This window comes from Babylonia areolata, chromosome 1 (assembly GCF_041734735.1).
Source record: "Babylonia areolata isolate BAREFJ2019XMU chromosome 1, ASM4173473v1, whole genome shotgun sequence".
In the NCBI taxonomy this organism is placed as follows: Eukaryota; Metazoa; Mollusca; class Gastropoda; order Neogastropoda; family Buccinidae; genus Babylonia; species Babylonia areolata.
Window position 1 is genome coordinate 26,285,026 of NC_134876.1, and position 14,379 is coordinate 26,299,404.

At 48.7% G+C, this 14,379-nt stretch overlaps 1 protein-coding gene across 1 annotated transcript in view; it reads right to left on the reverse strand.

The window, feature by feature from the left end:
- Positions 1-1,041: 1,041 nt before the first annotated feature.
- The window catches only part of LOC143298411 (voltage-dependent calcium channel gamma-5 subunit-like), a 32,356-nt gene continuing 19,018 nt past the window's right edge, over positions 1,042-14,379 (reverse strand). Inside the window, exons 4-5 of the mRNA XM_076611610.1 lie at positions 1,354-1,643; positions 1,042-1,074 (exon numbers count right to left, since the gene is read on the reverse strand). Coding sequence (XP_076467725.1) covers positions 1,042-1,074; positions 1,354-1,643 — 323 coding nt within the window. The remainder of the gene's footprint in view (positions 1,075-1,353; positions 1,644-14,379) is intronic.

A 14,379-nucleotide genomic window follows, 5' to 3' on the forward strand; every position in this document is an offset into this window, starting at 1 on the left:
GACGGTTTTGTCATTTGCTTTGTTTTTTCCCGTTTTGTTTTTTGTTTCTTTTTGTTTTTGTGGGTTTTTTTGTTTGTTTTGTTTTTGTTTTTTTATACAAAAACACACACACAAAAAAAAACTTCCATTGGTTCACTGTCTTGAAAAATAAGCGCACATCAATCATCTTTCCCTTTTTGGAGCACCACACTTAGTGAAAACAACACACTCACTGAAGCAATGGAAACTCATACGCAATGCCTAGCATTCTCTTTATCTCGAAGAAACCACTATCCCCCACTACCAATTTTTTTTCTCTCTTATTTAACGTGCATACCACAGGTTCTTGACGCCACACTGATTAAAACAACTTATATTAGTTCACTCACTGAAACAATGGAAGCTCCTACACAATACCTAACATTTTCTTTCTCTCAAACAAACACCAGCTCCCCCGACAAGAGATTATTTTCTCTCGGTTAACGCGCATACCACAGGTTCTTGACACCACACTGAGTAAAACAACCTATTTTTCACTCACTGGTAGAATGGCAACTTCTAACACACATGCTGAAAGTTTTTTTTCTTTTCTTTTCAACCAGACGTCGGAAAAGTGAAACCTATTTATTTTACAGTATTACAAGCAGATCACGTGGTTCCTGACGCCACACGGAGTTCAACAACCACTACTTCAGTGACAGAGGAAAGGAAGTTGATAACACACCACACGCCACAGGACAAGGACTTCCTTCTCACGTTTCACGAGCAGACCACGGGGTGCTTGAGTTCAACAACCAATCCTTCACTGACAGAAGAACGAAGTTAATAACACATCACGCACCAAAAGACAAAAAACTTCCGTGTCACGTTTCACGAGCACACCACGTGGTTCATGACGTCACACTGAGCGTGGTAAGGACGTCCATGTCATGTTTCACGAACACACCACGTGGTTCATGACGTTACACTAAGCGTGGTAAGGACGTCCTCGTCACGTTTCAAGAGCACACCACGTGGTTCATGACGTCACACTGAGCGTGGTAAGGACGTCCTCGTCACGTTTCACGAGCACACCACGTGGTTCATGACGTCACACTGAGCGTGGTAAGGACGCCCATGACGTCACACTGGGTGTGGGAAGGACTTGTCACGTTTCACGAGCAGACCACGTGGTTCATGACGTCACACTAAGCGTGGTAAGGAATTGTCACGTTTCACGAGCACACCACGTGGTTCATGACGTCACACTAAGCGTGGTAAGGACGTCCTCGTCACGTTTCAAAAGCACACCAAGTGGTTCATTACGTCACACTGGGCGTGGTAAGGACGTCACGTTTTACAAGCACACCACGTCACGTTTCACGAGCACACTACGGGATTCTTGACGCCACACTGGGCGTGGTAGAGCAGCTCGGGGTCCACCTTCTCCTCCAGACCCGGCACGATCTCCACCATCTTCTCCACCTTCTCGTAGCGCTGCAGGAAGACCGTGACGCCCACCACGGCCGCCATCTCTGAGATGAGGAAGCCGACACCTGCGGTGAAGAAGGACCATCCGTACTGGTAGCTGAAGCCCCCCTCCTCCTGCATGGTGCTGGTGCGGTACCCCACCTCGTCGTTCACTGCCGAGATGTACAGGATCATGCCCACCGCCAGGGCCAGGCCTGGGACACACACATCAACACACACACACACACACACACACACACACACATGCACGTACGCAATTAATTACACACACACACACACACACACACACACACACACACACACACACACACACATGCACACGCATAGTTAATTATACACGTAAGAGTGCACACAAAAACGCGCGCGCTCGCACGTGCACATGCACGCACACCATAATTATGAAATGATATTTAAAAAATACTTGCATACAATCACCTTTCAAATTCGAGCAAATTCTGTGTCACATTGTGTCTGAGTATTTATTACGTCAGTGATACTTTTGTTTGCTCTCCAGCAATGTGTATGCAGGAAAGAAAAAGGCATATAACTGTGAGTACGCGTTCGCGCCCGCGCGAATGTGATATATATATATATATAGAGAGAGAGAGAGAGAGAGAGAGAGAGAGAATGTGATATATATATATATATATATATATAGAGAGAGAGAGAGAGAGAGAGAGAGAGGTGTGTGTATGTGTGTGTGTGTGAAGGTCCCCTAATGATAAAAGCATCAATGACACCGCCTCCATTTTCTGCTGACTGAAGTCTGCCACTCCTGTGTTGCAGCATGTTCCATGACTTGGCAGAACTCTGCTGCTTGCCCTCCGCCTTCACCTCCCATGGCACAGGCCCGGGGTACTCCCAAAGCCACGGGCACGGGACCCTGAAGATGTCTCCGATTAGAGGCCACGTGGGAGGTACCCCGATTCCGAAAGCTTGGAAGCTCCGTGCTTCGTTCAGCAATGATGTGCTTTCTGCTGAGGGTGGGGGACGGCTGAGATCACTTCACTGACACGTTCTGTTGATGCCGACATTGTGCAGTTCGTGCAGAGAACGTCGCCTGTCACTGACAAGTTGTGTTGATGCACCCAGAGACATGAACACCCCTTTAGCACTGCCATAGCGCCCTACGTTGGGTAAAGTCTTGTTATTTTCTGCACCCGCAGAGACACAAACACACTTTTAGCACTGTCATAGTGCCCTACGTTGGCTAAAGTCAGTTATTCCCTGCACCCAGAGAAACGATCACCCCTTTAGCACTGTCGTATTGCCCTACGTTGGCTAAAGTCAGTTATTCCCTGCACCCAGAAACACACCTTTAGCACTGTCATAGTGCCCTACGTTGGCTAAAATCAGCTATGCCCTGCACCCACAGAGACACAAACACCCCTTTAGCACTGTCATTGTGTCCTACGTTGGCTAAAGTCAGTTATTCCCTGCACTCACAGGAACACGAACACCCTTCTAACACTGTCATAGTGTCCTACGTTGCCTAAAATCAGTTATGCCCTGCACCCAAAAAGACACAAACACCCTTCTAACACTGACATAGTGCCCAACGTTAGCTAAAGTCAGTTATGCCCTGCATCCACAGAGACACGAACACCCTTCTAACACCGTCCCAATGCCGTGTTTTCGCAAAAAAGTGAGTTATTCTCGTGATTTGCTATTCCTTGTCTTCCCAAAATATCATCAGTTGCTCCCCACATCAAGAACTGACAACTCCGCCCACAGGACGGGCCCAGGCAAGTGAAGTGCAGTCAGTTATGTCCCTGGGGGGACACAAGGAGGACACAGCGGGGACGTTCCGAGATGCAATTACTCCCTTAGCCTCGTGCAGTGTTTGCCGATGGGCCGTGTGTGCGGCGGCGGGGAGATGGATGTGATTATTTCCATTGATCACCGGGCTTTATGCGGACAGTGTGTGCGGGGAATGGGCGGTCAGCCTGTGACCAGAATCTGGCCGTAGGGTCCGGCGCCGTGTGATACAGCCGGGAGGATTTGTGGGACATATGATGTACCTGCCGTTCTGCTGCGTTGTGTTGTTGTGTTGTGTTGTGTTGTGTTAGGTTGTGGTGTGTTGCGTTGTGTTGTGTTGTGATGTGATGTATTGTGTTGTGGTGTGGTGTGTTGTGTTATGTTGTGGTGTGATGTGTTATGTTGTGGTATGGTATGGTGTGTTGTGTTGTGGTGTGTTATGTTGTGGTATGGTGTGGTGTATTGTGTTGTGGTGTGGTGTGTTGTGGTGTGGTGTGTTATGGTGTGGTGTGGTGTGGTGGGTGTGTTGTGGTGTGTTATGTTGTGGTGTGTTGTGGTGTGTTGTGGTCTGGTGTGGTGTGTTGTGTTGTGGTGTGGTGTGGTGTGGTGTGATGTGTTGCGTTACTTTGCCTTGCGCTACGCTGCGTTGTGTTGTGTTGTGTTGTGTTGTGTCGGGTTGTATCGCAATGTATAGTATTGAGATACGATACGATAAGATACGACACAATACAATGTATTGTATCTGTCAGATGCCTGGAGAAAGATCATAATTATGACCACTATACAGTGCTACCGAAACTTTAATACCTGCCAGTGCATTTGTTTCACTATCAAATTGGAAATTCCCCGCAGAATTTGCTAGGGCCAGCCATTTTGTTGCCGCCCGTCAAGGCTCAGATCACCCTTCAAGGCTCAGACCACCTTTCCAGGCCTAGACCACCTTTCAAGGCCTAGACCAGATCACCCTTCAAGGCTCAGACCGCCCTTCAAGGCTCAGGCCGCCCTTCAAGGCCGAGACTGGACCACCCTTCAAGGCTTAGACCGCCCTTCAAGGCTCAGACCGCCCTTCAAGGCCAAGACCGCCCTTCAAGGCTCAAGCTGCCCTTCAGGGCCCAGACCACCCTTCAAGGCACCCTTCAAGGCCTAGACCACCCTTCAAGGCTCAGACCACCCTTCAAGGCCTAGACCACCCTTCAAGGCACCCTTCAGGGTCCAGACCACCCTTCAAGGCTCAGACCACCCTTCAAGGCCTAGACCACCCTTAAAGGCTCAGACCACCATTCAAGGCCTAGATCACCCTTCAAGGCCTAGACCACCCTTCAAGGCTCAGACCACCCTTCAAGGCTCAAGGCTCAGACCACCCTTCAAGGCTCAGACCACCCTTCAAGACCACCCTTCAAGGCTCAGACTACCCTTCAAGGCTCAGACCACCCTTCAAGGCCCAGACCACCCTTCAAGGCCTGGTGGAGGGGGCAGAAAAAATCCGTTCTGTGTATAGGACTCGAACTCGAGGACACTGGCTTCCTAAGGGGGCGTTTTACCACGGTTCCACCGCTTCCTAAGGGGGCGTTTTACCACGGGGCCACCGCTTCCTAAGGGGGCGTTTTACTATGAGTCCACCGCTTCCTAAGGGGGCGTTTTACCACGGGGCCACCGCTTCTTAAGGGGGCGTTTTACCACGGGGCCACCGCTTCCTAAGGGGGCGTTTTACCACGACACTCCTGCTGATGAGTCTGCAACAAGCTCTCACCATGTCACATCGCTCTACAGCATGCCAACCTTTTGAAAATATCCGGGAATACCAATGATGTTGCATCTCTGTGTAGTCACCACGTCACACCTCTGTCTGTCTGTAAGGTAGGGGAATCCAACATGTTGTCACCACGTCACACCTCAGTCTGTCTGTAAGGTAGGGAAATCCCACACGTTGTCACCACGTCACACCTCAGTCTGTCTGTAAGGTAGGGAAATCCCACACGTTGTCACCACGTCACACCTCAGTCTGTCTGTAAGGTAGGGGAATCCCACACGTTGTCACTACGTCACACCTCTGTCTGTCCATAAGGTAGGTGAATCCCACACGTTGTCACCACGTCACACCTCTGTCTGTCTCAAAGGTAGGGGAATCCCACACGTTGTCACTACGTCACACCTCAGTCTGTCTGTAAGGTAGGGAAATCCCACATGTTGTCACTACATCACACCTCAGTCTGTCTGTAAGGTAGGGAAATCCCACACGTTGTCACCACGTCACACCTCAGTCTGTCTGTAAGGTAGGGAAATCCCACATGTTGTCACCACATCACACCTCAGTCTGTCTGTAAGGCAGGGAAATCCCACACATTGTCACCACGTCACATCTCAGTCTGTCTGTAAGGTAGGGGAATCCCACACGTTGTCACTACGTCACACCTCTGTCTGTCCGTAAGGTAAGTGAATCCCACACGTTTTCCTCACGTCACACCTCTGTCTGTCCGTAAGGTAGGGGAATGCCACACGTTGACATCACGGCCATGAATCCTGTCCTCTGACAAAACGACTGTCAGGACAAAATAGGTGAACTAGGCAGAACGTGTGGCGGTCATCCCCACGCCACGCTAACCACCACCTCGTTCGTGTTTTATGCCCGGCTTTCTGATAAATTCAAGCGATACATCCATTCTATAAACTGACCTCAACATACCACACGTAGCACAGAGTCTGGCTATTTGAGACCTGCTGCTCGAGATGTGATCATGGCAGTACACCCACACAGAAGACAGGCAGAACAACAACAACAAACAGAAAGGGTGAATCACACACACACACACACACACACACACACACACACACACACACACACACACACACACTGAGTACACAAACCCACTATAAAAGTCCACATCAATGGTCCCTCGAGTTGCCTGAAGCCAGTAATTCATGCGATATCAAGTTCCCTATTGTGGAAATAATCATATAACTCATTTAAAAAAAAAACACAAAAGGCGCACTAGTCCCCAGGTCTCAGAGCCTTGTAGGTTGTCCCGGTGAGTCCTCAAACATGAACCTAACTCAGAAAGTTCCTCCGGCACGCTATCAACTCGCGGGCATCATGATTAGTTTGACAACTACGTTGTCTGGCCAGACGCAGCGATTGACAAGATTGTTTCCATTGACCGCGTCAGTCGATACGACACTGCTGGATTGCAGTCTGCTGGATCGTCCTGATTTGGGTGTGGTTGTAACTGTGCTGCAGTGTGTTGTCTGACTGCACTGTGATGTTGTCTGACTGCACTGTGATGTTGTTTGTGGTTGTACTGTGTTGCATTGTGTTGTCTGACTGCACTGTGATGTTGTTTGTGGTTGTACTGTGCTGGATGTGTTGTTTGACTGCACTGTGATGTTGTCTGACTGCACTGTGATGTTGTTTGTGGTTGTACTGTGCTGGATTGTGTTGTCTGACTGCACTGTAATGTTATTTGTGATTGTACTGTGTTGCATTGTGTTGTTTGACTGCACTGTGATGTTGTTTGTGATTGTACTGTGTTGCATTGTGTTGTCTGACTGCACTGTGATGTCGTTTGTGGTTCAACTGTGTTGCATTGTGTTGTTTGACTGCACTGTGATGTTGTTTGTGGTTGTACTGTGTTGCATTGTGTTGTTTGACTGCACTGTGATGTTGTTTGTGGTTGTACTGTGTTGCATTGTGTTGTCTGACTGCACTGTGATGTTGTTTGTGGTTGTACTGTGCTGCATTGTGTTGTCTGACTGCACTGTGATGTTGTTTGTGGTTGTACTGTGTTGCATTGTGTTGTCTGACTGCACTGTGATGTTGTTTGTGGTTGTACTGTGTTGCATTGTGTTGTTTGACTGCACTGTGATGTTGCCTGTGGTTGTACTGTGCTGCAGTATGTTGTCTGACTGCACTGTGATGTTGCTGTGTGTTGTGTTGAGATCTATGGTGTCATGTTGCATTTTCAGACTTCAGACTGGATTTGCATTTGCTGAATGATATATGAGGTACATGTGTAAGTGTTGCATTGTCATATACTGTGTTCGTTTGTGTACCATCGCATCGTGTTTTGCATAATCTGCTGGATGACATACACAGTATAGATTCAACTTATTTTATATTTTCAGTGGGCAGACAAAACATCACTGAGTGGACAGTGAGGAACTTAGCCAAAACTCCGGCCCTATACCACGACCGCCAGAAATGGAGATGTTGGTGATGCGTTGAGCAGTGCAGCAACCCCACGACCAAACTAACCAGGTAGCGGGACCAGGTACTGTGGCAGTGCTTTGTAAGAGTAATGCTTTTGTCAGTTTGTATTGCACTGCATCCAGTATCCACTGTTTCTTCTTTACCATTGCTTTGCGTGTCGTCACACTGTATTGTGTTACCTTCTCAGACCAGTGAAAGACAGTGAAAGACCAGACAACAAGCAGAATATAAATGGCTGTTGTACAAAGTTTTTCCTGCAGGACTCGTGTTTTCTGAGCGGGAAATTTCCTTTTGCCGCACTTCACCAGTTGGTTTCATCTGAATGGTAAGGCTCTGAGAGGAGGGAGGCGGATGCTGACTGGAATTGATTATACAAGGGACTGGTTTGTTCCATTCTTGTGTCTGGTGAAGTCCGGAAAACCTAATGCTTTCTGGCCTCGTCCCGTTCTTTCTTCTTCAAACCCAACGTTAGCAGTGACAGGACTGTCCCTGGTCCGTGTGCTCAGCTCTTCAAACAAGGCGTGATGTGGAGCTTCAGGAAGCTGTAAACCTCTCCACTCTCAGCTTCTATTGACAACGGGGGATTTGTGTCCAGACTAGGAGGAGATGAGATGGACGAGAGTATTGTCATTGACCGGTTCAGTGTACAGCAGACAACGAGGGACTTGACAGTCTGTCTGGAGAATGCCCGCTACCGTCTTTTTTTCGGTCGATAGTTTGAAAAGTAGGTCGTTTTTGTAACGGGTTTGAATTGTATCGTATTGTTTTGTTTCCATTGTATAGTATTATATCCATTCCTGCCCTGCCCTTTCCTGTCCTGCCCTATCCTATCCTATCCAATCCTGCCATATCCTACCCTATCCTGTCCTGTCCTGCACTATCCTGTCCTGTCCTGCCCTATCCTATCCTGACATATCCTAATCTACCCTATCCTGACACATCCTATCCTATCTTATTCTGCCATATCCTAATCTGCCCTATCCTGACATACCTAATCTACCCTATCCTGACATATCCTATCCTATCCTGTCATATCCTAATATATCCTATCCTGCCATATCCTAATCTACCCTATCCTGACATATCCTATCCTATCCTGCCATATCCTAATCTACCCTATCCTGCCATATCCTATCCTATCCTGCCATATCCTAATCTACCCTATCCTGCTATTTCCTATCATATCCCGTATTGCCCTATTCTACCCTACCCTGTCCTGTCCTACCCTACCCTGCCCTACTCTACCCTGCCATGTCATATCCTATCCTGTCCTATCCAATCCCACTCTATCCTATCCTAAACATCAGTGGTCCCACTATCTACCAAAAAGCACAGTCCCGCGAGCTGTCTGAAGCCGATTTTTCCTGTGATGTTAAGTTCCTTGTCGTGGAAATAATCTTATCACCGATTCCATACACCCACGATGGGCGCCTTAGTCCCCAGACAGCCTGAGAGCCTTGCTGTTGGCCCCTGAGGAAGTCTCAAATAGACCACATGTTATCAACTCGCACGCGCCGCGCTTCGTTTGACAAGCGGGTATTTGTGGCCAGACGTGGAGACTGATAAAATTACTTCCATTGACCCCTGCGGTTAATTCAGGCTTGGGAGAGAATGAGCAGACTTAAAAGGGGACAGCATCTCTTCTTGCAATTGCATAGAATGGAGACTGGGGAAACTATCAATGAAGTGGTGTATGCGTTTTGTTCAGTTGTCTTCTCCTGACCTGACAGCTGCAGAGGATCGGCCTGGTTGACTGGCATTGTGTTGCTTTGTGTTCACCAACTGTATTCAATGCACTGTGTTGCTTTGAGCTCACCCACTGTATAGCAATGCACTGTGTTGCTCTGTGCTCACCCACTGTATACAATACACTGTGTTGCTTTGTGTTCACCCCCTGTATACAATGCACTGTGTTGCTCTGTGCTCACCCACTGTATACAATGCACTATGTTGCTCTGTGTTCACCCACTGTATACAATGCACTGTAATGCTCTGTGCTCACCCACTGTATACAATGCACTGTGCTGCTTTGTGTTCACCCACTGTATACAATGCACTGTAATGCTCTGTGCTCACCCACTGTATACAATGCACTATGTTGCTCTGTGCTCACCCACTGTATACAATGCACTGTGTTGCTTTGTGTTCACCCACTGTATACAATGCACTGTAATGCTCTGTGCTCACCACTGTATACAATGCACTGTGTTGCTCTGTGCTCACCCACTGTATTCATTGCACTGTGCTGCTCTGTGCTCACCCACTGTATACAATACACTGTGTTGTTTTGTGCTCACCCACTGTATACAATGCACTGTGTTGCTCTGTGCTCACCCACTGTATACAATGCACTGTGTTGCTTTGTGCTTACCACTGTATACAATGTACTGTGTTGCTTTGTGTTCACCCACTGTATACAATGCACTGTGTTGCTTTGTGTTCACCACTGTATACAATGCACTGTGTTGCTCTGTGCTCACCCACTGTATACAATGCCGTGCTTGCAGACTGTTTGCATCCCAGGGCACCTTAGCGCATTGCTTTAGCAGTGGGGCAGCATGCTGAGGAGCATAGCGACATGCTCCATGTTGGAATGGCTGGATGAAATAATTATGATGTAATATCTTTATTTCATTCAAAGTTGTACCCGTCAATGTCGGGTAGCAGTCCCCTGTGGGGATGCCGGGGGTCTTTCAGTATAAATAGTATCCCCGCCTTCTGGAAATTCTGTGCGAGAAATGTCCTCTTTTCTATCACTCTCTTTGTTTCTGCCTTTTTCTTCCTTCACTGTTGTCTCCTTTTTCTTCCTTCCCAGTCCCTTTCTTTTTTTCAAGCAAGCCTTGATACTTTTGTCTCTTTTCCACAGTCTGTGATGTACTATCTGTGCTCTTTTGCTCTGGTGATTAGGTAGTGAAATGTAAACACTGGGGTGGGCACTAAAGGCCCATTCTGCAGTGTTATTTGCCTATTTGGTATTTTTTGTTTGGCTTTGAAGTGTTGTTTTTTTTCCCCCTTTTTATGATTTTTTGTAATATGGGGATGATAAATTAAGCGGAATTGTTGGCGTCCTCAGCATGGCTTTGTCTTATTTGCCACGAGGAGTTAAATGGTTGGGATACTGTATCATGAACTGTGTTTTGTGGGTTTGTTTTAGTGTTTTTGTTTGTTTGTTTGTTTTTGTTTTTCTTTGTTTATCTTTTTTTTTTAAGATTAAAGCTTAGTGTTGACACGGTTGAGTATTTGTGTGGTTTGACAGTCCTGATATGGGCCAGTGCAGTCGGCTGGGCTGAAAACAACCAGAACAGCAATGTCGGGTAGAGGGTATGTAGTAGAGACACCGGGTAGCGGGTGGACTGAAAACAACCAGAACAACAATGTCGGGTAGAGGGTATGTGGTAAAGATACCGGGTAGCGGGTGGAATGGTGAAGGGGGCTGATTCAGTGCAACAGATGCCATGGTACGTGTGACGATTCCCTGGTGACCTTGACCTCAGTAATGTAATCCGTGGTGGTCGAGTACATGAGTTCAATCACATGAGTCGACAGTGGCTCAGTGGACCGTTGGCTGATTAACACTAATTACTGTAATGAAGAGAGTAGTCAGTCCCGAACCTTCCACTGATACCTCGCTCGGGTGCCGGAGAGCACGTCATCTGAACTGGGGGCCGATTTGTTGGTGCTTTGGGTGGAGTTGGTAAACAAAACGCCCTGTGTGTTCACATTACTCAGCCATTTGGATTGATACCTCAGCTTTGTGTTAAGGTCTTTGACATAACCGTCTTTAATATTCACTGGGTAAAGAATACGGTACATGTTTCATTCATCGGTTTGTATTATATTACATCAAATGCACGGATTTTCATTAATTAGTATTGTATCCTGCTGTGCTTCGAAGCCTCCCAAAACAATGGATGACTGTGAAAGATCCAACGAGAAGGTGGAGGTGATTTCGAGTTGTGAAAACGTCGTCCTCCCCTCCCTTGTTGGGTTCCAGTTTCATTTTGAGTTGGGTCATCTCATTTTGCAGTGCCTGTTCCGGCTTCATTATTCATTTGAGCTGTTTGGAAATACTTGGGCAGGCCACACAGCAGAAAGAAATGCTCCTTTCATGTGTTTGGTGGACCCTGGAAACATCATCTTTTCTTCTGATCCCATCACTTCTTCTCTAACCCCACCGTCATCACTCACAGCAAAGTCACATATCCGGCTACACCGACCCCCCGTCCCACGCCCCACCTCCCCCCAAACCCCCCATATGTCTCAGACAAAACAAGACTTGGACAATCAATTGATATAGAACAAAACTCTTTAGGCTATGTTTGGAACGACAACGAGGGAATTGTTTCCATACTTGGAGACGAGATGGCTGAAATTACTTCCATTGACCAGCTGTATGCAGGCAGACTACGTAGGGAATTATCCGGCTGTCTGGACAAAGTCGGCACAATGTCGGCTTCTGTTCGTCTTACCGGCTGGGAACTGCCTTTCGTTCCACAGTCCTCCATCACAGTCTCCTCTGTCCCTTCTCCTTTCCGCCGCCCCCCCTCCCCCTCCCCCTGTATCCACATACCTCTATGGAGTCCTCCCCTCCTCCTGTATCCACATACCTCTATGGAGTACTCCCCCTCCTCCTGTATCCACATACCTCTGTGGAGTCCCCCTTCCCCTTCCTCCTGTATCCACGTACCTCTGTGCAGTTCCCCCTCCTCCTGTATCCACATACCTCTATGCAGTTCCCCCTCCTCCTGTATCCACATACCTCTGTGGAGTTCCCCCTCCTCCTGTATCCACATACCTCTATGGAGTTCCCCCTCCTCCTGTATCCACATACCTCTGTCGAGTTCCCCCTCTCCCTGTATCCACATATCTCTGTGGAGTTCCCCCTCCCCCTGTATCCACATACCTCTGTGGAGTTCCCCCTCCTCCTGTATCCACATACCTCTGTGGAGTTCCCCCTCTCCCTGTATCTACATATCTCTGTGGAGTTCCCCCTCCCCCTGTATCCACATACCTCTGTGGAGTTCCCCCTCCTCCTGTATCCACATACCTCTGTGGAGTTCCCCCTCCCCCTGTATCCACATACCTCTATGGAGTTCCCCCTCCTGTATCCACATACCTCTGTGGAGTTCCCCCTCCTGTATCCACATACCTCTGTGGAGTTCCCCCTCCTGTATCCACATACCTCTGTGGAGTTCCCCCTCCTCCTGTATCCACATACCTCTGTGGAGTTCCCCCTCCTCCTGTATCCACATACCTCTGTGGAGTTCCCCCTCCTGTATCCACATACCTCTGTAGAGTTCCCCCTCCTGTATCTACATACCTCTGTGGAGTTCCCCCTCCTCCTGTATCCACATACCTCTATGGAGTTCCCCCTCCTGTATCTACATACCTCTGTGGAGTTCCCCCTCCTGTATCCACATACCTCTGTGGAGTTCCCCCTCCTGTATCCACATACCTCTGTGGAGTTCCCCCTCCTGTATCTACATACCTCTGTGGAGTTCCCCCTCCTGTATCCACATACCTCTGTGGAGTTCCCCCTCCTGTATCCACATACCTCTGTGGAGTTCCCCCTCCTGTATCCACATACCTCTATGGAGTTCCCCCTCCTGTATCCACATACCTCTATGGAGTTTCCCCTCATGTATCCACATACCTCTATGGAGTTCCTCCTCCTGTATCCACATACCTCTATGGAGTTCCCCCTCCTCCTGTATTCACATACCTCTGTGCAGTTCCCCCTCCTCCTGTATCCACATACCTCTGTGCAGTTCCCCCTCCTTCTGTATCCACATACCTCTGTGCAGTTCCCCCTCCTCCTGTATCCACATACCTCTGTGCAGTTCCCCCTCCTCCTGTATCCACATACCTCTGTGGAGTTCCCCCTCCTCCTGTATCTACATACCTCTGTGGAGTTCCCCCTCCTCCTGTATCTACATACCTCTGTGCAGTTCACCCTCCTCCTGTATCCACATACCTCTGTGGAGTTCCCCCTCCTCCTGTATCCACATACCTCTGTGGAGTTCCCCCTCCCCCTCCTCCTGTATCCACATACCTCTGTGGAGTTCCCCCTCCTGTATCCACATACCTCTGTGGAGTTCCCCCTCCTCCTGTATCCACATACCTCTGTGGAGTTCCCCCTCCTCCTGTATCAACATACCTCTGTGGAGTTCCCCCTCCTGTATCCACATACCTCTGTAGAGATCCCCCTCCTGTATCCACATACCTCTGTGGAGTTCCCCCTCCTCCTGTATCCACATACCTCTATGGAGTTCCCCCTCCTGTATCTACATACCTCTGTGGAGTTCCCCCTCCTGTATCCACATACCTCTGTGGAGTTCCCCCTCCTGTATCCACATACCTCTGTGGAGTTCCCCCTCCTGTATCTACATACCTCTGTGGAGTTCCCCCTCCTGTATCCACATACCTCTGTGGAGTTCCCCCTCCTGTATCCACATACCTCTGTGGAGTTCCCCCTCCTGTATCCACATACCTCTATGGAGTTCCCCCTCCTGTATCCACATACCTCTATGGAGTTTCCCCTCATGTATCCACTTACCTCTATGGAGTTCCTCCTCCTGTATCCACATACCTCTATGGAGTTCCCCCTCCTCCTGTATCCACATACCTCTGTGCAGTTCCCCCTCCTCCTGTATCCACATACCTCTGTGCAGTTCCCCCTCCTCCTGTATCCACATACCTCTGTGGAGTTCCCCCTCCTCCTGTATCTACATACCTCTGTGGAGTTCCCCCTCCTCCTGTATCTACATACCTCTGTGCAGTTCACCCTCCTCCTGTATCCACATACCTCTGTGGAGTTCCCCCTCCTCCTGTATCCACATACCTCTGTGGAGTTCCCCCTCCCCCTCCTCCTGTATCCACATACCTCTGTGGAGTTCCCCCTCCTCCTGTATCCACATACCTCTGTGGAGTACCCCCTCCTGTATCCACGTACCCCTGTGGAGTTCCCC